The following is a 21,581-nucleotide window of genomic DNA, read 5'->3' on the forward strand; positions in this document are numbered from 1 at the left end:
CTGTAAATGTTTTACACCCAATTTTGAAAAGGTAATTAACATTGTGATCAATGGAGTTAAGAAGTCTTTGCTCCACAATGTCCAAGGTGAAAAAAAACTATGTCCCAAAGAATTAGGTCATCTACATTAAACCATTTCAACAACAGTAACAACTCGCATTTACATAGCATAATAGGCATCCCAAGGATACTTCACATGGGGAGAGCAGGTGGGTTTTAGAGGAATTACAAGACATGATCAAAAGCAAAAAGGTGGGTTTTAAGGAGCATTTAAATGTGGAAGTGAAGAAGCAAGGCAAAGAGATTTCGGAAGAGAGTTCCAGATTCAGGCCAAGATGGCCCAAATGCCTTTCAATGCAATCAGTACAGGTGTGTCATTGTCATCCTTGTACTATATTTAATCAGTAACGCCCATTTTATTTCTGGGTTACACTGCATCTTGCCTCAGTGCATGTACTCTGCACTTCCTCTGCAGTATACACCTGCTGCTTTCAAAGTTTAATGTGCTCTGCACAAACAGCTCCTCCAGACTCACTTATCAATTGGGGTTGATACCTATTCGACTTAGAATTGGCCTGTCCAGAAATCGTTAAAATGTAAACAAGATACCAAAGCCTTGTTTATTTTAAAAATATAGAAGCTGGCTATGTTTCTCTACTATTCTGTCTGGTGGTATTAAAATCTTTCAATGCACTCTTGTCAGGAGCAAATAAAAAAAGAAAAATCCAAAACCCAATCCTTCCTGTTGCCCTGCCCTTTACTTTGTTTTGAACTTGGCAACCATCCAGCCACTTATTTCTCTTCACCCCCCTGGAAAAAAAGGCGGAACAGCGGGGCAGACCCCCCAGGCACCAGGCCGGTTTGACCCTGGTGATGCACATCATGCTCTCCCAGTCAATTGCCGCTGGATACTCACTCAGCAGAGAACCCCACACAGCAGGACAAGAGCCGATTGCTGGGTTTTCAACCAGGAGTCAAGCTAACCAGTTGCTATGGATTTGCAGCTCTTCACCCCCCCCACCAACCAACCAACCACCCACCCCTCCCTCACGTATATTCACCAAAACATTTAAAGATTACACTTTCACCAACCCATCGGGCATCAACAACTTTTTTAAAAAAATACACAATTCAGCTGAAAAAAAAAGGGAGTCAGTTTTTTTTTTAAAAGTGAGAGAAGCCACCAACCTGCCAGCAACGGCGTGGAGAGCGCCATCTTAAGTCGGAAGTGTCGTCATGCACCCCGCCCCCCCCTCGCCGCGGGTTCAGAGGTCGCGCCCGAGCCGCCGCCGAGCAACACGTAGCTCGAGCGACTGGTTGGTCGTCTCCCTCCGCGCCTCACCCAATGGTTGGTGGTTGGTGGTGGGTGATGAGGTAACCCACAAAAAAAAACTGCCAAGTAAGGAGGGGCGGATCGCATCCCAATCCAGTCAAATAAATTGTTAGGAATCAAAGAGTTGTGTGGGGTGGGGGTAAAGCGGGATTGGGGGAGGATTTAGGAGAGAAAGAGAGGGAGAGAGGAGGGACTATGTTGTGTGGGCGGAGGGTGAGGGGGGGTGTTTCCGGCGCGCGTTGCCGCTCGCCCTCCAGCGGCTCCTCGGGCTCGGAGCGGGGCGGCGGCAGAGGCGGCGGGCGGGCGAGCAGGTGAGAGCCTCCCGCTCCCTCCCTCCCCTCTGTCTAGCTCAGGGCTAAATTAACAATAGTAGTGTGCGTGTGTGTGATTTAAATCAGTATGTTTGTTTCCCTTTCTCCCCAGGCAGGTGTCAGCCATCGAGCTGCTGAGTGAGTGAGTGGGGCTGGGCTGCTGCTGAAGGACCGACCGAGGTTCCTTATGTTCTGTGTGTCAGACTCACCAGCCTTGTGAGACACGTTTAAAATAAGATTTTTTTTTAAGATAAAAAAAATAACCAATTGGCCAGATGTATGGCTTTTAAAAACAATGCCTTTAAGACCCCTCTTTCTTGCCCCCATTTTTTAAGAGGATGTCTTGCCTTTCCTAATGTAAAGATTGAGATGTGAAATATTAAGGTGGCGATGCAATTCAGTTGTGTTTTACTACTCGGTGTTGTCGATACGAGCGTGCTTCTTCTGGTTGGAGATCACTACGTGTTTGCCTGTTTTTTTTGCATTGCTTGGTGTTCTTGCCATTGGCTCAATGTTTTTTTAATTTGGGGGTTGGTTGGGGGTTCTCAATCGGTGCTGTGGACGGGGTTGTGAGGGTTAGTGTGTGTTTGTTGTGCCTGATGAGAAGAGGGAATGATCTGCTTATGTGGTGTCTTCTCCTGCCTTTCAGAAATGTTTTGGGTTAGAATGTCTTGACAGTTGTGATGTGCCCACATCCAGGTTCCACAAACAACAATGAGGTGAACGACCAAGTTAATGGTATTTTGATGTTGGTTGAGTGAGGAATGTTGTCCAGGACACTCGAGAAAACTGTTTGAATAGTGCCAAGGGATCTTTTTAACATCTGTGAGAACCACCGATGGTGCTTTGGATGAAGGATGGGACCTTTTGATAATGCAACATACCCAATCTTGTATTTAAATAGCCTGGAGTTTGAACCCATGTCCTTCTGCCTCTGAGGCAAGAATGCTACCAACTATGCTAAAACTGTTTACCTGTTCTTGTTTGTCTGGCTAAGCTTGTGGCTATAGTTCTGATGTTTCTAGGTGTGATTTTTTTAATGCGTGCTCTTTCCATATGGCGTCGTACCTACGTTTTGGAAACTGGTATCTGACAGTTGTAATCAGATTTTGCAATGGTTTAGGGATGGGGCCAAGAAGGTCAAGTGCTGTGTCCACGTAGTCTGGTTGTCACTCTTGTGCAGCTTTTAGCACAATAGGATCGTGTTTCACTAGAAGAGGAAACACATTTCTGGTAACTTTTTTTTTGGTTTTTGTTGAAGTGGAAGAGATTTCATCAAATTAAATGAAAACAAGTTGATTTTATTTGTGTGCTTTAAAAAAATAATTAACCTCCTCCTCACGTCAAGTCGTCACGCATCATTCCCCACCAAGAGAATGGAGATGAACTACTCCCGAGTGCTGGTGGTGCTGTATAATCTGTTGCTTGGAAGGGGGAGGGAGGAAACCTGGAGAACAAGTGCCTGCCTTGCATGTGGCATCTGCTCTGTACCTCTTCCCCACCCCCTCAAAAAGAAATTGGCTGCAGGTGGTAATTTGCCACGTGGAATTAAAGATGTGAATCCCTATTGTACTGTTTTATTTTATTCTAGGAATTGTTCTGCTTACATGCATTGGATAAATCAGCTGAACTCAAATGTGACTTGCCTCCTTTTGAAATGTGTTGGTGCTACCTTCACCTGCAAAGATAATGGTTTAATTCCTGTTTTTTTTTAAAGCTTTAATTAGTGTCAGAACTGTTTTCGAATTGACGGTGTTTTATTGACGGTGTTTTTCTGCCTGTGAATTACTTGAAAATAAGCATTAAAAAGATAATCTGACGTGTTTCAAAATAAAAATTTACTTTTATATTAAAAAAAAACTGGATTGGCATGTAACATGTTTTATGCAACATATGGATGAGAATGAGCATCAACTCTTTCATCCACTATTGCACATTTAGTTTATGGCATCCGGTCTGTGCTTATCACATAATGACTATTAAGCTGTATTTTAAGTAGTAAAGTACATTGCAAGTTAAATACAACAATTTACATTTGGTACGAAAAAAGAAAGACGTGCACTTTAGTGCCTTTCCCGACCTTGGGAATGTCCTGAAAACTACCGTCTTATCTCCAATCTCCCTTTCCTCTCTTGAACCTGTTGTCACTTCTAAAATCTGTGCTCATCTTGTCTGCAACTCCATGTTTGAATATCTCCAATCGGGTTTCTAACCTTGCCACAGCACTGAAACAGCCGCAACCAAAGATGTAAATGACATCCTCTGTGGGTGGTGCATTATTCCTCCTCGACCTCTCTGCAGCCTTTGACATGGTCGACCACACCGTCCTCCGTCAACTCCTTTCCTCCGTTGTCCAGCTCCATGGGATTACCCTCACTTGGTTTCACTCTTGCCTATCCAATCATAAGTAAAGCATCTCTAGCAACGGCTTCTCTTCCCACCCCGCGTCATTGCCTCGAGTCCCCCCCAAGGATCGATTGTTGGCCCCCTTCAACTACATGCAGCCCCTTGGTGACATAATCTGCAGACACGGGTTCAGCTTCCACAAGTACGCTGGTGAAGCCTATTTTGACCCCTCCACTACCTCTCTTGTGCCCTCCACTGCCATTCTGTTATCGGACATCTTGTCCAATATCCAGTCTTGGATGAACTGCAATTTCCTCCAGTTAAACAGTGGGACGACTGAAGCCATCGTCTTTACTGCCACCCCAATAAACTCTGTATCCTCACCACCCTTTCCATCCCTCTCCTCGGCCATAGTCTCGGGCTGAACCAGCTTGTTTGCACCCTATTTGACCTCGCGCGGTCCTCCATCACAAGGACTGTCTACTTCCACCTCCATAACATCGTCCGCCTCTGCCACTGAAACCCTCATCCATACCTTTGTCACCTCCACACTCGACTGTTCCAATGGTCTCCTGCCGGGGTCCTGTTGTGCCTGCACCCTCCATAAATTTCAGTTCATCCGAAACTCTGCTGCCTATCCCACACCAAGTCTTGCTCACCCATCACCCCTGTCCTTGCTGACCTACTTTGGCTCCTGGTCTCTCTCCACCCACCCCTTCCAATTTTAAATTTCATTCTTGTGTTCAAATCTCTTCATGGCGGTGCCCCACCCTATCTCTAGCCCTAATCCCGTTCACCTCTGACTCTGGCCTATTGTGCACCCCCCTCCCCCATTGGCAGTCATGCCTTCAGCTGTCTGGGCCTCACTCCGTGGAATTCCCGCCCTAAACCCTTCCGCCTTTCCTACTTTACAACCCACCATTTTGACCAGACCCTTCTAATATCCTTCTTTGTCTCGGTATCTATTTTTGTCTGGTTTATGCCTCTTGTGAAGCGCCTAGAGATGTTTTCCTAGGTTAAAGTTGCTATATAAATGCAAGTTGCCTTTGTGTTGGGGTAGGTAGAAGTGGCAGGTCAGTCCCACAGAGTAGAGGCAGTGGAGGAGGACGTGCAGTATGCTGCAATAGTTTATTGGGTTGTCTGAGTAACTTGTTCACTGGTTCGGCGTTATCGCCTCATCTTTGCCTCCCTCCTCCCTACTTCCCAATTCTTATTGACTGCCTTGTCATTTCCAGACTCTGCTGCCAATGCCGTCTTTGTCCTGCATAAGCACTAGCTGATCTGCAAAGTGAAAGCAGCAGCTTATTTGACGACCGGCGTGCAGTGGATTTGAATAAAATATGCATACATTTGTAGTCATTGGGCTAATTCAATAAGAGGAATATAAACTCCTCAGAGGCAGTAAGGACACGAAGCAGAACTGTTCATGAGGTTTCATTCAGGCAAGGAATGTTAATGCAACATGTTGGAGCCGCCCCTCAGTTTTGCATGTCATGTCGGTAGGACGTGGCATTGGACCCAGTTGTCATACGTAGTTTCCAGTCTCTGCTGTCACCACATGGGAAGATGTTAAGTAAAGGTCAGGCACTTCCCCGAAAGAGAAGGGGAAAAAAAAGTCACCCCTGACCATCCTTAAGCATTTCAGAGCAGCTTTGGTAGTGGCTTGGGAGCTGCTCGGGGTGATGGGGGAATATCCAAGAAAGGGGCAGAATGGGGAAAAAAAACTTTAAATAGATTAGTGTGGGTCTTTTGAGTTGCCATTTCCTCCTTTTTAAATCATTTTGAGATTTTACTACGAGTTCAAATGCTAATTAAAACTCATTTCCTTTCATTTGAAGTTGGAATTAATTCACACTTTTTTTTGTTGAATTTTAGTCAGTTTGTGTGGTCAATAAACAGATCGGACCAGCGGAATAATGGTGGCCAAACAGAGGATCCGGATGGCAAACGAGAAACACAGTAAAAACATCACGCAGCGAGGGAATGTTCCTAAAAGTTCGGTAAGTTTTGGTTTACGTCTCTTTTCTAAATGTTCCATAAAGTTGAACTAAGTGTATGGCGTGTCCTTTGGCCCTGTGGAATTATATGATTTGTGGCTGATCATGAAATATAAGTCTCGATTCGATTTACTTCTCTCAAGTGGTTCAATGATTAGACTGTACAACTAATAATTGAGGCTTTAAGAATCTAATTTTTTTCCCCCCATCCAAACCCTATTTGGGATTTTCAATAGGGTGGCCAAACCGCATTGCAGAGAAATGAAAATGGCTGCACGGGGAGCTTCAGGCAGCACTGAAATACCATCTTATAGTAGCGTCCAGAAAATTGAAATCGAAAGCATCTAAAAAGTGCACCTATAAAAAGAAGATACTCAATTGGTAATTGCTCAATCTAACCTTTTCCTTCCCCACTTACCAGGAAGACCTTCAGTACCCATTTGTGACTTTGTCACTGTTTATTCAGTGTGCCCTTTCTCACTGATGTGATTTTTAGTCCTTGCCAATCCCTTACCAAGGACTACTAACCAGCGGGTATTGTAATGTACCACTGAGGTGCTCCAGGCTGGGATAGAATATAATCATAGAATGGCCGCCTTCCATTCAGCCTGTCGAGCCCGTGCCGGCTTTCTGCAAGAGTACCTCAGCTAGTCCCACTCCTCCGCCCTTTCCCCGTAGCCCTGAACGGTACTTATCCAACTCCCTTTTGAAAGCCGTGAGTGAGTCTACCTCCACCACCCTTTCAGGCAGTGCATTCCAGATCCTAACCACTCGCTGCGTAAAAAGTTTTTTCTTATGCCGCCTTTGGTTCTTTTGCCAATCACCTTAAATCTGTGTCCTCTGGTTCTCAACCCTTCTGCCAATGGGAACAGTTTCTCTCTCCCTCCTCTGTCTAGACCACTCATGATTTTGAACGCCTCTATCAAATCTCCTCTCAAGCTTCTCTGCTCTAAGGAGAACAATCCCAGCTTCTCCAGTCTATCCACGTAACTGAAGTCCCTCATCCCTGGAATCATCCTCGTAAATCTTTTCTGCACCCTCTCTAAGGCCTTCACATCCTTCCTAAATTGCGGTGCTCAGAATTGGACACAATACTCCAGTTGAGGCTGAACCAGTGTTTTATAAAGGTTCATCATAACTTCCACGCTTCTGTACTCTATACCTCTATTTGTGAAGCTCAGGATCCCATAAGCTTTTATATTCACTTTCTCAACCTGCCCTGCCACCTTCAACGATTTGTGCACATATACCCCCAGGTCTCTCTGTGTTCATGCACCCCCTTTAGGATTGTACCCTTTAGTTTATATTGCCTCTCCTCGTTCTTCCTACCAAAATGCATCACTTTACACTTTTCTGCATTAAATTTCATCTGCCATGAGCCCGCCCATTCCACCAGCCTGTCTATGTCCTCTTGAAGTTTATCACTGTGCTCCTCACTGTTCACTATACTTCCATGTTTTGTCATTTGCAAATTTTGAAATTGTGCCCTGTACACCCAAGTCCAAGTCATTAATATATATCAAGAAAAGCAGTGGTCCTAGTACCGACCCCTGGGGAACACCACTGTGTACCTTCCCCCAGTCTGAAAATCAACCGTTTACCGCTACTCTCTGTTTCCTGTCACTTAGCCAATTTCGTATCCATGCAGCCAGTGTCTCTTTTATTCCATGGGCTTCAACTTTGCTGGCAAGCCTAAATCGATGTACACCACATCAACCGCGTGTGTGTCTGCGTGCGTGCGCCCGTAATACCAGTCCGGCCACCCCGTCGTGAACTGTCCCATGGTGTTGGCCGTTGCGTGTGTTGTTCCTTTTATATTTCAGTCACACAAGGTCGTACTAATGGAGCCTGTGTACCATTAACAGTGGCATGTCTATTGTCATTACAGAAAACAACACCGGACGAAAAATCATCAGTTGGTCCCTGGCTGTTGGCACTTTTCATTTTCGTTGTTTGCGGATCAGGTAATTCTTTTTACTTTTATTTGAACTCTGATCTGGTGTTTGAATCTATATTTAAGCTGCCTGAAATTTCCTCCCTTTTGTGAATAAAATCTGGTTAAAACAGTCGCAAATCTTCAAATTCGGAAGATGCGCTACATGAAAACAGCTTGTGTGAAATGAAGACTGTTCAAAACTTGTTGCTCATGGATATTGCACTTCACAAAGCCTAATGTTTTCTAAGGAGCTTGTTTTCAGGCAGCTTGCATTTAATCAAAAGTTAACACCGTTCAGTAGAAAATAGAATTAATTTCTGTTGTTTTAATTGAGGATCTGACTTTTTCTGAAAGTCTTGCGTGTTCTTTCAATTTGATTTATTTTTATTTCATTTCTTTCCACCCTCCTTTTTGCTTCTGGCTTTTGGAGAATCTGTCATGGTGGACTGCTGTTTCCTGGCCCCTCTAGTGAATGTTCCTTTCACGCCACCCAGCTTTGAAAGCAGGTGTATGAGAGGAGATCTTTTACAATGGTACCGTATAAGAAACTAAATGGAATAAAAAATATTAATCCTGAGCACTATTTCAAGTCGAACCACAACTGCAGCACCAGATGACATGGGTGCAAACTGATAAAAGGTAGGTTCAGGACTGATGCCAGGAAGCACTTCTTTACACACTGCCTGATACTTAAAAAGATGTAAAAACAGCAAATGCTGGAAATAATCAGCTGGTCGGGCAGCATCCGTGGCGAGAGAAACAGAGTTAACGTTTCAGTTCTGATGAAAGGTCATCGACCTGAAACGTTAACTCTGTTTCTCACTCCACAGGTGCTGCCTGACCTGCTGAGTATTTCCAGCGTTTTCTGTTTTTATTTCCGATTCCTGGCATCTGCAGCATTTTGCTTTTGTACTTATAAAGATGTTCTGGGTAGTAGAACGAGTCATTCAAGAGGCAGCTGGATGCTGTGCTGGAGTTGCAGGTTTTGATGGAAAGATGAGCTGAAGGAACAGACTGGCCTACCTCATCTGTACTTATCTTTGTGACCTTGGAACTCTTTCTAAACATCTGTCGTGTTCCCAGTTACTTTGCACTTGTTGCCGTTGTGGCTCCTGAATGCTGCCACGTAGCACATTGTAATATGAGAGGGGAAGACTTCAATTAGAAAATAAACATTTTGCATGATGGGTAGAGTACATTTGTGTTTTTTAACCAGGATACTCGGCCATGCATGTGATGTACATCTGTTTCTTGCTTGGCTGTAGTGCAGATTGCTTTAGTGCGCAGGTATGCCCAGAAGAGTATATATTATATATATATTGTTGCACTCCAGGATTACTTCGTTAAATCAACTGCCCTTTAACCATTGTGGTTTGCTAAACCTTTTACATGCCTCCTTGCTTTTAACGTGTTGCTGTTCTATAAATTTGACTTTTGGCCATTTTGCTCTCAAGGTGCCCATAGTGTTCTCTGTAAATACTTTCACCTGGATTATGAAAATAATAATCTACCAGCAATAATCTAGCGAGACAAAGGTGGGTGAAGATAATTCAGTTCCCTCCATTCTCCACATTCCTACAGCCTTCGCTTCTGTTCCCCTTGACTCGCGCGCGTGCTCTCTCTCACGCACGTGCTCTCGCTCTTTCCAGCCAGAAAATGCACTGTTCCTTGGATAAAAGACTAGACTAGTTAACCAGACTTTTGAAAATCCTGCTCTTAAACCAACAACTTCTGTAAGGTATGCAAGAGCGATCTGGGACAATTATTTAAGATAATTGGCAAAGAAAACAGAGGGGAGATGAGAATTTTGTTTACGCAGTGATGATCTGGAATACACTCACTGCCTGAAAAGGTGATAGAAGCAGATTCAGTAGTAAGTTTCAAAAGAGAATTGTATAAATACTTGAAAAGGAATAATTTGCAGAGCTATGGGGAAAGAGCAGGACTAATTGGATAGCTTTCAAAGAGCCGGCACAGGCACGATGGACCGAATGGCCTCATTCTGTGCTGTATGATTCTATGACTTGTTCCTTTTCCACATTCCAACCCTTTGAGCAAGTATTTAACTTCTGCTTTGACTGCCTTTCTGGTAGCACAGCTAGTATCAAATGCTCCTTAAGCTGATCTAATTCCATGGCTAATTAACAGAGATATTAAATGCAGCAGTGTTTGTATTTGGAATATATGTGCATCACCTTGACTTATATTTTTCCCTGTTTTCATCAGCTTTATCTAAAAGTGACCTTGAGGGGGGGGAAAAAAGCTTTGGTCAGTTTTAGAATGGTGAATGTTGACGAGCTTACTTGCTGTGGCTCCGTTCTCGCATTCTGTGTTCCTCGGAAAAATATCTTCTGTCTAATATCCATGTTTTCCTTCGCAAAGGTAGTGGCTCTTCCTTCCTGCAGTACCTGCTGAATCAGTGACCCCGTTTTTAAAAAGAGTTTCGGGCACTGGTGTGCAAAATACTGCCCCAGCTAATCATCACAGAAACCGAAAATGCCAGAAATGTACACCAGGCTGATCATCTGAAAGAGAAAGATGGGTTAATGTTTCAGGTAGAACACATTTATCATAGAATCATACAGCACAGAAGGGGAGGGGGTCATTCGGCCCATCGTGCCTATGCCGAGAAAGAGCTGTCTAATTTGTCCCACTCCCCTGCTCTTTCCCCATAGCCCTTACTATTTCCCCCCGTTTCAAGTATTTATCCAATTTCCTTTTGAAAGTTACTATTGAATCTGCTTCCACCCCCCTTTCAGGCAGCGCATTCCAGATCATCATAACTTGCTGCGTAAACAAAATTCTCATCTCCCCCTGCAGGCTCTTTTGCCACTTACATCTGTATCCTCTGGTTACCAACCCTCCTGTCAGTGGAAATAGTTGCTCCCTAGTTACTCTTATTAAAACCCTTCATAATTTTGAACACCTCTGTTAAATCTCCCTCGACTGTCTCTGCTCTTAGACGAACAATCCCGGCTTCTTTAGTGCCCCCATACAACACCTTGTCTTTTCTTGTAACCTTTTTTGAAAGACGTAGAGACATGTAATACTATTCCGAGGGAAATCCTGTCAATAACTGATTCCTCCGGCGGGTGGGGGCGCGGCCAAGTCGTAGGACCTTCTCTTAGGTCTGCCCCGGGTCTAGCGAAGGCGGTCATTCACGGGGTCCAGGATGAGTGCGGCCTGCAGGGGATTGTCGCTCTGGCTGCCTGCCTCTCGTTCGCTGTCTAGTCCGTGCCTGGGTAGCCTTGGAAAGGGAACGTGCAGTGTTCTTCCGCAGTCAGTGGGCATCGCAGGGAACAGATTGTCTCGTCGACACCGATAATATGCTTTGAATTATGAATTAGATTTTATGTTTAATTATATTAGTGGTGCCTCTTCAGTTTGAGGGGGCACTTATGCAGTTGCCTTTCTTCTAGTGTCACTGGGGCAACCCAGCATCACCCCTATTGGTTTATTTTAAAACCGAATCATAGAATAGTACAGCACAGAAGGAGGCCATTCGGCCCATTGAGTCTGTGCTGGCTTTGTCGAAGAGCAATCAAGTTAGTTCCACTCCCCCGCTCTTTCCCTATGTCCCTGCAATTTTTTCTCCAAGTATTTATCCAATTCCCTTTTTGAACTGCCATAACCTACAAGGCTACGACCAAGAGCTGGAAAGTGGGATTAAGCTGGATAGCTCTTTTTCAGCCGACACAGGCATGATGGGCCGAATGGCCGCCTGTGATGTAAATTTCTATGATTCTATGACTATTGAATCTGTATCCAATAGGCAACTGTTCCTCCAGCAGACTCTGAAGGAAGGGAGAGTGTCCATGCTGTTGTTTGGAGAGGTGTTTAATAGACTGAATTTCTTCAAATCAACAAAGGTGGTGAAAACAAATACAGGAAACCTTTTTTTATCCGGCACCGACGGGACCGACGTGGTGCCGGTTCATCAAAAATTCCGGATAACTGAAAGCTATAGTAAAAGATACGGAGAGCTGAGAGCTCAGTATAAAGCAACAAACCCTGTTGCTTAGCAACAGGTTCAGAACAATGGCCACAAGTTCCAAGCATCTCTAGCTTAGCAACAGCTGCAGCCACACCCTTGCACAGCAACAGATCGAGGAAGGCAAGTACAATATGAAGTAAAACTTACCTGAACCTACTCCTGAATTTTGCCAGTTAACCGAGATTTCCGGTTATTTAGGTGCCGGTAAATCGAAAGTTTCCTGTAGCTGTAATTCAACAACAACAACTTGTATTTATATAGCGCCTTTAACGTCGTAAAACATCCGAAGGTGCTTCACGGGAGTATTTTAAGACAAAAAAATTTGACAACCACATAAGGATAAATTAGGGCAGGTGATCAAAAGCTTGGTCAAAGAGGTAGGTTTTAAGGAGTGTCTGACGAGGTAGCGAGGTTTAGGCAGGGAGTGCCAGAGCTTAGGGCCCAGGCAACAGAAGGCACGGCCACCAGTGGTTGAGCGATTTATAATCGGGGATGCTCGAGGGCAGAATTAGAAGAGTGCAGATATCGTGGGGGGGCTTGCGGAGATTACAGAGATAGGGAGGGGCGAGGCCATGGAGGGATTTGAAAACAAGGATGAGAATTTTCAAATCGAGGTGCTGCTTAACCGCAAGCATAGGGGTGATGGGCGAATGGGACTTGGTGCGAGTTAGGACACGGGCAGCCGAGTTTTGGATGACCTCAAGTTTACGTAGGGTGGAATGTGGGAGGCCAGCCAGGAGTGCGTTGGAATAGTCAAGTCTAGAGGTAACAAAGGCATGGATGAGGGTTTCAGCAGCAGATCAGCTGAGGCAGGGACGGAGACGGGCGATGTTATAGAGGTGGTAATAGGCGGGCTTAGTTATGCTGCGGCTATGTGGTTGGAAGCTCATTTCAGGGTCAAGTATGACACCAAGTTTGCAAACAGTGTGGTTCAGCCTCAGATTAACTGTTAAAGTCGGAGGTGGGGGAAGTGGTGGTGAAGGTAGGAGTTCTCCTTTAATAGTAATATTTATGCCTGTTGGCAAAGGTTTCACATTGCTGTTAAACCATCACTGCTGTGTGTACACGGTCACAATGACCCCATTAAAATATGTGATTTTATTGATTTTTATTTTTGCAGATTCCCCAGGGTGCAGTATAATGGCTATGCCACGTAGCCACTTGAAATATGCTGTTCTTTAACTAAGTACATGCGACATTGTATAATATGATTTACAAATAAATGGTCAGCTTTCTGCCATCCTTTTTTACAGACCTATATGACCAACTAAAAGTATGTATTGGCCTTGGAAGGAGTGCAGTGCAGATTCATCAGAATGTTACCAGGGCTCCAAGGATTAGATTACGATGACAGATTACAAAAACTCTTTGTATTCCCTGGAATACAGAAGGTTAAGGGGTGATTTGATTGATGTTTTTAGGATTTTGAAAGGAATTGACAGGGTAGAGAGAGAGAGAGAGAAACTTTTTCCGTTGGTGCGGGGAGTCCCGGACAAAGGGAAATAACCTTAAAATCAGAGCCAGGTCATTCAGGAGAGAAGTTGGGAAACACTTCTTCACACAAAGGGTTGCACTCTCTCCCATGAAAAGCAGTCAATTAATCATTTTAAATCTGAGCGATAGATTTTTGCTGGACAAGGGTATAAAAGGATATGGAACCAAGTTGGGTGGATGGAGTTAAGATACAGATCAGCCATGATCCCTTTGAATGGTGGAACAGGCTCGAGGGACTGAACGTCCTAGTGCCGTTCCTATGTAATAAGGAGTTTGGGGGGAGGGGGGGGGGGCATTAGCACACTTCTGGCATTTTGACAGGCAAAACTTGGACCATGACTTCAAATAACAGACAATAAAGTAAGATGTGCATTTTTGACAGGACGAAATGCAGCATCATCCATAAACCTTTTTTTCTCGAGTATTGAGTATAAGAGAGCAAGCATTAGATACTTTTTAATTCAAAAGTATTTCTAGTATCCTTGTCCTGTGCCTTTTTCAAAGTGTCCAAAAAACATTTTTGTACAATTTATTTTTTACTTTGTTCCTTTCCCCAAGTCTTCCTGCACTAACTAGGTGAAGGATAGGCTAGAGACTTGCTCCTGGGCACTGCCAGTGCTGCTGTGGGCTAATCTCTCGGGTACTCTCAAATGCCATGGGATGACTGCCATGCCTTTTCTTCCCCCAGTCCTCTCAGGGTATTGATGAGCCCGGCTCCCTCTGAATGCCTTCATAGAGGCAGGAGTTGAATTGCAGCTGAGTGCCTATGCCCCCATTTTTCTTCCATTCTTATATCCATAAATTACACTTGCTGAGGCTATACACCAATTCCAGGCCTCTGACACAGACTCCCAGAAGGTGTACAAGAGTGCAATGGCTTTCTTTTCTGTGGAAGCTGCTGGGCTCTCTAGTTCCAGGACAAGTAGCTTACCATGTGGAGCTTCAGTGCAAATCCACATCTTGTGAACTGATCGCACAGTGCCCATTGGTGTGCGCCCTGGGTTAGGAAAAAGATTGGGAGAGGAGTCGGCCCGGGTTCCCTGCTTCTGTGTACCTTGCCCGTGTAGAAGGGGGGAAACTAGTCAACAATGAACAGGACAAGAGTCTTTACCCACCCAATGCTATAAGAGAGCACTCTGCACCGCAGTGATGTGCAGATCGCTTTTCAACAACATACTGAAGGCTACGGGCAGACTTCAGCTGACTGCCGCTGATGCACTGGCTTACTGTAAATACCTTTGATACTGGATGCATGTGGCCACAAGTAATGTAATCTTGCTTGGCCATGGTTCCCAGCTTATGAGCCTTGTCAGGTCTGATGTTCCTACACTGGAATCCAGGCTCAAGATCTGACGGTGCCACCATCAACCGATCTGCAGCAAGGAGAGCTTCATGCCCAACTGTTTCTTCCTCCAGTATTTAGTTGTCGGCTCCCATCTTCCATCAGCAGGATGGTGTACCAACAGGCACATTTTGGGATCTTTTGACAATTTTTCCACGGAGAGGATTTGGAGAAAGAGTTGCTTTAAATGTTGTGTTAAAGCATAGTGTATTCATTGTTGGTTTTATTTTTTAAAGGCTCGGAAACTGTACACAATAAGCAATTCATTAGATTGTCTTGATATCGATAAACATCACATGCCCATTATGTTGGGGAGTTGCTGATCTTAAGGACGTGGTTGACAGGGAAGGTGTATTCCTGCAGATTTTTTCAGATGTGTATGGTAGAGTGATAAGAACATCTTGCAGGGTCATTCTTTCAGGAGCTGGTTTACGGACCTTCTTGTGGAGAAGGTACAGGAAACTCTCTTTTAACCGGTACCTAAATAACCGGAAATCTCTGTTAACCGGCAAAATTCAGGAGTAGGTTCAGGTAAGTTTTACTTCATATTAGTGGCCGTTCCTGGATCTGTGGCTGTGTAATCGGGGGTTCCTGCACTTGTTGCTAAGCAACAGGGATGCTTGGTCTGTGGCCGGAGTTCCTGCACATGTTGCTAAGCAACAGGGAAGCCTGGATTTGTTGCTGTGTACGGAGCTCTCGTACCTTTTAAACTATACCTCTCTGTAATCCGGACCTTTTGATAAACCGGCACCACGCCAGTCCCGTTGGTGCCGGATAATAGAGTTTCCTGTATTGGAGGAACAATGTGTTTGACAGTCTGCTAGAAGTGCTCCTCATAATAGCCCACTAGAAAATCCTGCGATTAGTGGCTATGTATTTGATTTGCCAACCTACATTTAAAAAAATCTATTTTTGCTGAAGCAATTCGGCAGATGGCCATTAACTTCTACAGTAAGCACTTCCTTTCTCTGAACAGTCGCCTACCATTGTCTATCACAAAAACAGCTTTCTAAATGTTAACTGAAGCTGCGGTTGTGTGAAATGTCGTCTTCAGAACCTCCTTTCGTTGTGAGTCGAATTTGGAGTCTGCAAATTTTTTTTTAGATGTTTGAATAGTGACTGCAGTTCATTCCATCAGTGTGAAAACATTGAATGAATGTGCAAACCAAAGCTGCACCAGCCTTCTCATATTTCAAAAGGTGTCAATTAATTCAGTTCCCTTGCAGGCCCAGGATTCCTTCAAGCCAGTTCTCTGCTGGTGTCGTCTGCACTTAACTTTGTTTTTTAAAATAATTTTATGTAACTTTTTTTTAAGAAGTCCTGGCAGTGACAGTAGCTCTTACAAGATTTGTTAATTTTTCATTTGATTTTAAAATAACTTACTCTCTCTATTTCTTTTATTTTCCCCCCTGCAGCTATCTTCCAGATTATTCAGAGTATCCGGATGGGCATGTGAAATGGACAAAGTTCAAAGTTCTGTACCTTTTTAAGTGTCTTGCTGTTAATTCCAGCTATGAGTCTGACCATTCCAACACTTCCTTTGGCTTACAAACAATGGATCTTACAGAATTAATCTTTCTGTGATTGCTTTTGAAAGAAACTTTTAATTCCATGGTGTTGCTAAAAGTCTAGTTCATTCCTTCGTGTGTCCCAAGAAGGCAAGGATACAGTAAAAGCCATCCAGCAATTTAATTTTGTATTTTAATCAGGGAAACCGTTTGTAAGTTCATATTTAATGTGAATATTTTATCATATATAGTTGGTATGTAGGTAAGAACCTTTTTTGTGTATTCAAAAAAAAAATTTGCCCATTCTTTCATGAATCCTTTAAAATTGTAGAGAAGATGGTTCTGCTGCCTGTCCACTTTGAGATACAAAATGTGCATCTTTCTAAATTAAATTTATAATTCCAGAAAAGTGCCTTCTTTTGTATATTAAAATGTACAACCATTTTAGGACTTAGATGGGAATACTTCTCTGATTTTTGAAAGTAAATTGATTTTGATTTTTTTGTTGAAATAAGAGTGATCTATCTCTAATGTCTTAAAATGTTTTAATGTCTGATCGATGTAATAGACTAGGTCTAATTTTTTGGGAGAGAGACGAGAATGGGTGGGGTTGGGGGGGCAGGGGGAAGGTTGGGTTTTAAGAGACCTGAAGCAATCCGGGTGCTGAAAGCGTGCACCGGCATTCTTCGAATCGAAAGCTTTCCCATTCACTTCAGGGGCAAGCACAGCCGGTTCAAAGTTGTGTTCACAGGCAGTTTCTTCTCTCGGCGGTAACTGAAACGAGCAAAATACAAGCAGCTTCTCCACTGTCAACACTGTACTGTCTGATAATGTTGTAAATCACGGCATGCTGATATCGCCACATTTCCTGACCGCTTGGTTGCTGCTTTGTCTTATCAGGACCAATCGACTGTGTTTGACTGTAAGCAACTGCAGCATTTGTCGCCCAAATAAATATATTTTTGCTTGATTTGGCTGATGTACTCATTTAAATCTCGTCGCCCTCAAATATAAATGACTTCGGAACAGTGTGATAAATAATTACCTTCAAGGACCATACATGCATACTGCTGTAGTTGATTTTCCATTGGAAGTTGAAGCCAGGTATAGTCTTCTGGTGAAGTGGGGTTAGCGGGTGGGGGATCATCGGACAGACATGTAATTCAGTCCTTATTTTAAATCATGTATTTGATCCTTGCTTATATTTTCATTATAAAAATTTGGACACAAGAATTTATAATGAAAACTGCCAATGTAAACCTGTCACGCTGTAATTACATTCTCCCACCAGTGGTGGTGCTGCATCTATAAAGCCTGCATTCCACTTGCATGTCTCTCACTTGCACCTGCTTGGCTCAAGTGCCCTGTTCATAAAGCTGACTGACTGAGCAGGCAGAGAACCTACCAATAAAAAAGTAGTTTGTCTTCCCATTTTCTTCCATCAAGAAGTGCCGAGGAGTCATGGAGACAACCAATGACCAGCAAAACTACCAGCGAGAGGGGAAGCAATGGAATTGGCAAAATCTTTTTGAAACTGCTGTCGGCTGCCGTCTCTCTAACCTGAGGCCATAGTATTAAGAAGGTTTGTAACAGAACAAATGTAATAAAGAAAATTGGAGAGAGAAACAGATGCAGCAAAGTCGCTGCGAGCAGGGTTCTGAAGAAGGGTTTTGTCCTGAAACGTTAATTCTGTTTCTCTCTCCACGGATGTAGCCTGGCCTGCTGAGTTTTTCCGGCTTTTTCTGTTATTTCAGATTTCCAGCATCTGCAGTATTTTGCTATCGTAATAAAGAAAATTATTCACAAAAAATGTTATACTTAACCATTAAAGTTTATTTTTGTATTTAAAATCTCTCCAGCAATATTTCTATCTTTGTTCCTGGGACCCGAGTTCGTGGACCTTTAACTACATCAGCTATCGCTGGTCCTGAATGAAGAGGATTGATGGTTGGCAAACTGCAATTCCCAGAACATACCAGTGTAACTGCATGTATTCTGGATAGCAGCTCCCAGAATACAAGTTCATTCAGACCACCTCTTGAGTTTAATGATCGCCCCCCCCCCCCCCCCCCCCCCCCCAAGGCTTTGGAGAGGGTGATGTTTAACCCATTAGGATTAAGAGCAGCATTGGACATTCACATCATTCTCTGCTTAACTGCTCCATTGCATGAACCTGTCTTACACTATCTGTGAGCATTGCCAGTTACTGCTTAACAAAGTTTTTGTTAAAATGTGATGTACTGCAACCCCCATATCACTGAGAGGGTGCAGAACATTCTGCAGGGGGGGGGAGGAGAGGCAGAAGTCATCGTCCATGTCAGAACCAATGACAAACAGGGTTGAGGTCCTGCAGTCAGGAGTGTAGGGAGCTAGCGAGGAAGTTTTAAAAAGCAGGATCTCAAAGGTAATAATCTCTGGATTACTCCCACTGCCACGCGCTAGCGAGTAGAAATAGGACAATGTGGCAGGTTAATGTGTGGCTAGAGACTTGTTGCAGGAGGGAGGGCTTCAGATTCCTGGGACATTGGGGCCAGTTCTGTGGCAGGAGGGACCTGTTCAAGATGGGCGGGTTGCACCTGAACAGAGATGGGATCAATAGCCTTGCAGGTAGGTTAACTGGTGCTGTGGGGATGGGTTTAAACTAATTCGGCAGGGGGTTGGGCAGCAGCATTTAAAATTAGAAACAAGGTTGCACAAAGGACTGGGAGAGACATAATACAGAATTAGGTGGGATCATAGAAAGTACAAAGAGGTCAAAGTTAGGTTTGGAGTGCATATGTGTAAATGCGTGAAGTGTGATTCATGGTGTGAGCTGCAGGTGTAAATAGCCACGTGGGAATGTGATTTAGTGGCGATTACAGACCCAGCTCAAAAGAGGGAAAAATTGGATGCTTAATATTCCTGGGTACAAGGTATTCTGGAAAGATAAGGAAGGAAAAAGAGGAGCTTTAGCAGTTTTGATTTAGGAAAATATTAGTGCTAGAAATTGAGAATGTCCTTGAGGGGTCAAAGATGGAACCTATTTGGTTGGGGGTTGAGAAACAATAAAGGAGCTATTGTGCTATTTGATGTATTTGCCACCAAGTAGTGCGAAGGAGATTGAGGAGCAGATATGCAAAGGAATTACTGAGGTGCAAGAACTAGAGAGCAATGATAATGGGAGACTACCCCAATATTGAGCGGGGTTAGCAATTGTTAAGGGCAAGAGCAGGGGCGGAATTTCTGAAGTGTGTTCAAGAGAATTTTCTTGATCAGTATGTTTCCTGCCCAACGAGGAAAGGTATTGCTGGATCTAGTCCTGGGGAATGAAGTGGGTCAAGTGGAGATTGGCCTAGTTGGGAGAGCACCTTGAAGGAGAAAGAATTGCAGGGATATGGGGAAGTGAGACTAACTGGACTGCTCTTCGAAAGAGCCGGCACAGACTCGATGGGCCAAATGGCCTCCTTCTGTGCTGTACTATTCTACGATTCTATGTACATAAAGTGGCCTCTCATCCTTTTATTGCACATACATTACATTTTACTGGATTAAAATAACTGTTTCGTGTTTTTATTTTGTTAAGCGGGTATCTCGTACATGAAAATCCCGTTGCTTAATCTTTCCTGAACCAAACGGCCGAGAAGTTTAAATAAGTAGTTTTTTTTAAACCTGATAAAAGAATGCACTGACACTCAGAACTATCGCACTAGAAGCACCCTGCCCATTCTTGCATTGATTTGCAGAGCTATCTGGAACTGAGTGGGTAGAATCCAGTGCTGGATCTACTTCAGGGAGCCTTGTGTACTGATTACCAAAAAAAAAAGTTAAAAGTTGCCATATTTCTCCAGCTCAGCTGGAGTACGGTGTCCAACTCTGGACACCACCCTTTAAGAAGGATGTCAAGGCTTTGAAGAGGGTGCAGAGAAGATTTACTAGAATGGTACCAGGGATGAGGAACAGTTACGTGGAGACTAAAAAGCTGGGGTTGTTCTTCTTGGAGCAGATTCAGATTCAGATTAGATTTATTTGCCATATGTAACAAGTACAATGGAATGCTTGTTCCCCGTAGGGAAGGTTAAGGGGCGATTTAACAGGGGTGTTCAAAATTATGAGGGGTTTTGATAGAGTAAATAAGGAGAAACTGTTTCCACTGGCGGGAGGGTCGGTAGCCAGCGGACACAGATTTTAGATCATTGGCAAAAGGATCAGAGGGAAGATGAGAATTTTTTTTTTTACACAGCATATTATATGATCTGCAATGCATTACCTGAAAGCGTGATGGAAACAGATTCAATAGTAACTCAAAAGGGAATTGGATATATTGGAACAGGAGGAGGCCATTCAGCCCCTTGAGCCTGCTCTGCCATTCAATAAGATCATGGCTGATCTGTACCTCAACTCCACTTTCCCGCCCGATTGCTCCATCTCCCTTAACATCCTTGCTTAACAAAAGTCTACTTCTCAGTTTTGAATTTTTTCAATTGACCCCTAGCCTCAACAGCTTTTTGAGTGAGAGAGAACCCGGGGGTGGAGGCGGGATTTGTATGTGCCATGAGCATTGCTGGTGTCACCGGCAACTCCGAGCTAACGGTTGCTGAAAATGGCTGCAGCGCTACCATTGAAAAATTCGCGCTGGGGGTGGGCGATGTGGAGCGGAGCACTAACTTACCGTGCAGCGTCATTCTGGTGGTGTTCGTGGAGGCTTCTGACCCGAAGTTCCCGTCCACAGTCGGCGTTGCAGCTTCTTACAGCCTGTGGGAGCGAAACTGTGGAGCATTTAAAGGGGCTATGCATTCAAAACTAATAAAAAATTAAAATCAAGTGGAAAAAATGCATTTTTCAGCCCTTACCGCTGTTCAAAAAAAACACATACACATTAAAAATGATTCCTAAATGGTGGTCTTCAGCTCTTAAAGCTGAATTGTCTTCAGCTCTTAAAGCTGAATTGTCTGCCACACCTAAAAAAAATAGTAAAAGTGCTTCAGCACTAACGCAAATGACTCCGAGTCAGGGAAGGGGCAGCCAGGGTCTCGCACACAGTTGTGTGCAGGTGGTCAACACTGCACAGGGGCAAGGAGGCCCTCCAGAAAGTACGATGTGGGACACATCACCGAGGCTGTCACTGCCAGCAGTGTCGCCCCCCCACCACCTGGCTCCAGTGCCCAAAGAAGCTTCATGATCTCAGACCACTGGTCAAGGTCAGTGGATGCATCTTCAAGAGCTGTCTCCCACCAACAGCACCACTAGCCTCACACACTTCTCAATGTACGATCTCCCCCGGCCCCCAGCCACAATAACTCACCTACCAAGAATCTCTACCAATCACGAGGCACAGCGTCCAT

At 44.1% G+C, this 21,581-nt stretch overlaps 2 protein-coding genes across 10 annotated transcripts in view; one reads left to right on the forward strand and one right to left on the reverse strand.

The window, feature by feature from the left end:
- Nucleotides 1–1,292, reverse strand: part of eif2a (eukaryotic translation initiation factor 2A) — a 55,968-nt gene extending 54,676 nt beyond the window's left edge. The window contains exon 1 of one of the 2 annotated variants that reach the window (XM_085989815.1): nucleotides 1,188–1,292. In XM_085989815.1, the coding sequence (XP_085845941.1) occupies nucleotides 1,188–1,215 (28 nt within the window). In that variant the 5' untranslated portion in view covers nucleotides 1,216–1,292. The remainder of the gene's footprint in view (nucleotides 1–1,187) is intronic. The other variant, XM_085989816.1, reaches the window with a different exon arrangement.
- LOC147115519 (stress-associated endoplasmic reticulum protein 1) lies at nucleotides 1,287–17,230 on the forward strand. Of its 8 annotated transcripts, none has more exons than XR_015078631.1 (6): nucleotides 1,287–1,373; nucleotides 5,865–5,989; nucleotides 7,875–7,950; nucleotides 8,353–8,561; nucleotides 10,305–10,477; nucleotides 16,168–17,230. XR_015078631.1 is itself a non-coding variant. In XM_085989817.1 (4 exons), exons 2-4 carry the CDS (start codon nucleotides 5,906–5,908, stop codon nucleotides 16,206–16,208), a joined length of 201 nt encoding a protein of 66 aa, XP_085845943.1. In that variant the 5' UTR covers nucleotides 1,541–1,643; nucleotides 5,865–5,905; the 3' UTR covers nucleotides 16,209–17,230. The 8 variants fall into 8 exon arrangements, 1 of the variants encoding a protein (XP_085845943.1); XR_015078633.1 differs by having other exon boundaries at nucleotides 1,305–1,398; XR_015078628.1 differs by lacking the exon at nucleotides 1,287–1,373 and adding an exon at nucleotides 1,537–1,643.
- The last annotated feature ends 4,351 nt before the right edge of the window (nucleotides 17,231–21,581 follow it).

This window comes from Somniosus microcephalus, chromosome 6 (genome assembly GCF_052327205.1).
Source record: "Somniosus microcephalus isolate GS21.2 chromosome 6, FLI_Smic_1.0, whole genome shotgun sequence".
Classification (NCBI taxonomy): domain Eukaryota; kingdom Metazoa; phylum Chordata; class Chondrichthyes; order Squaliformes; family Somniosidae; genus Somniosus; species Somniosus microcephalus.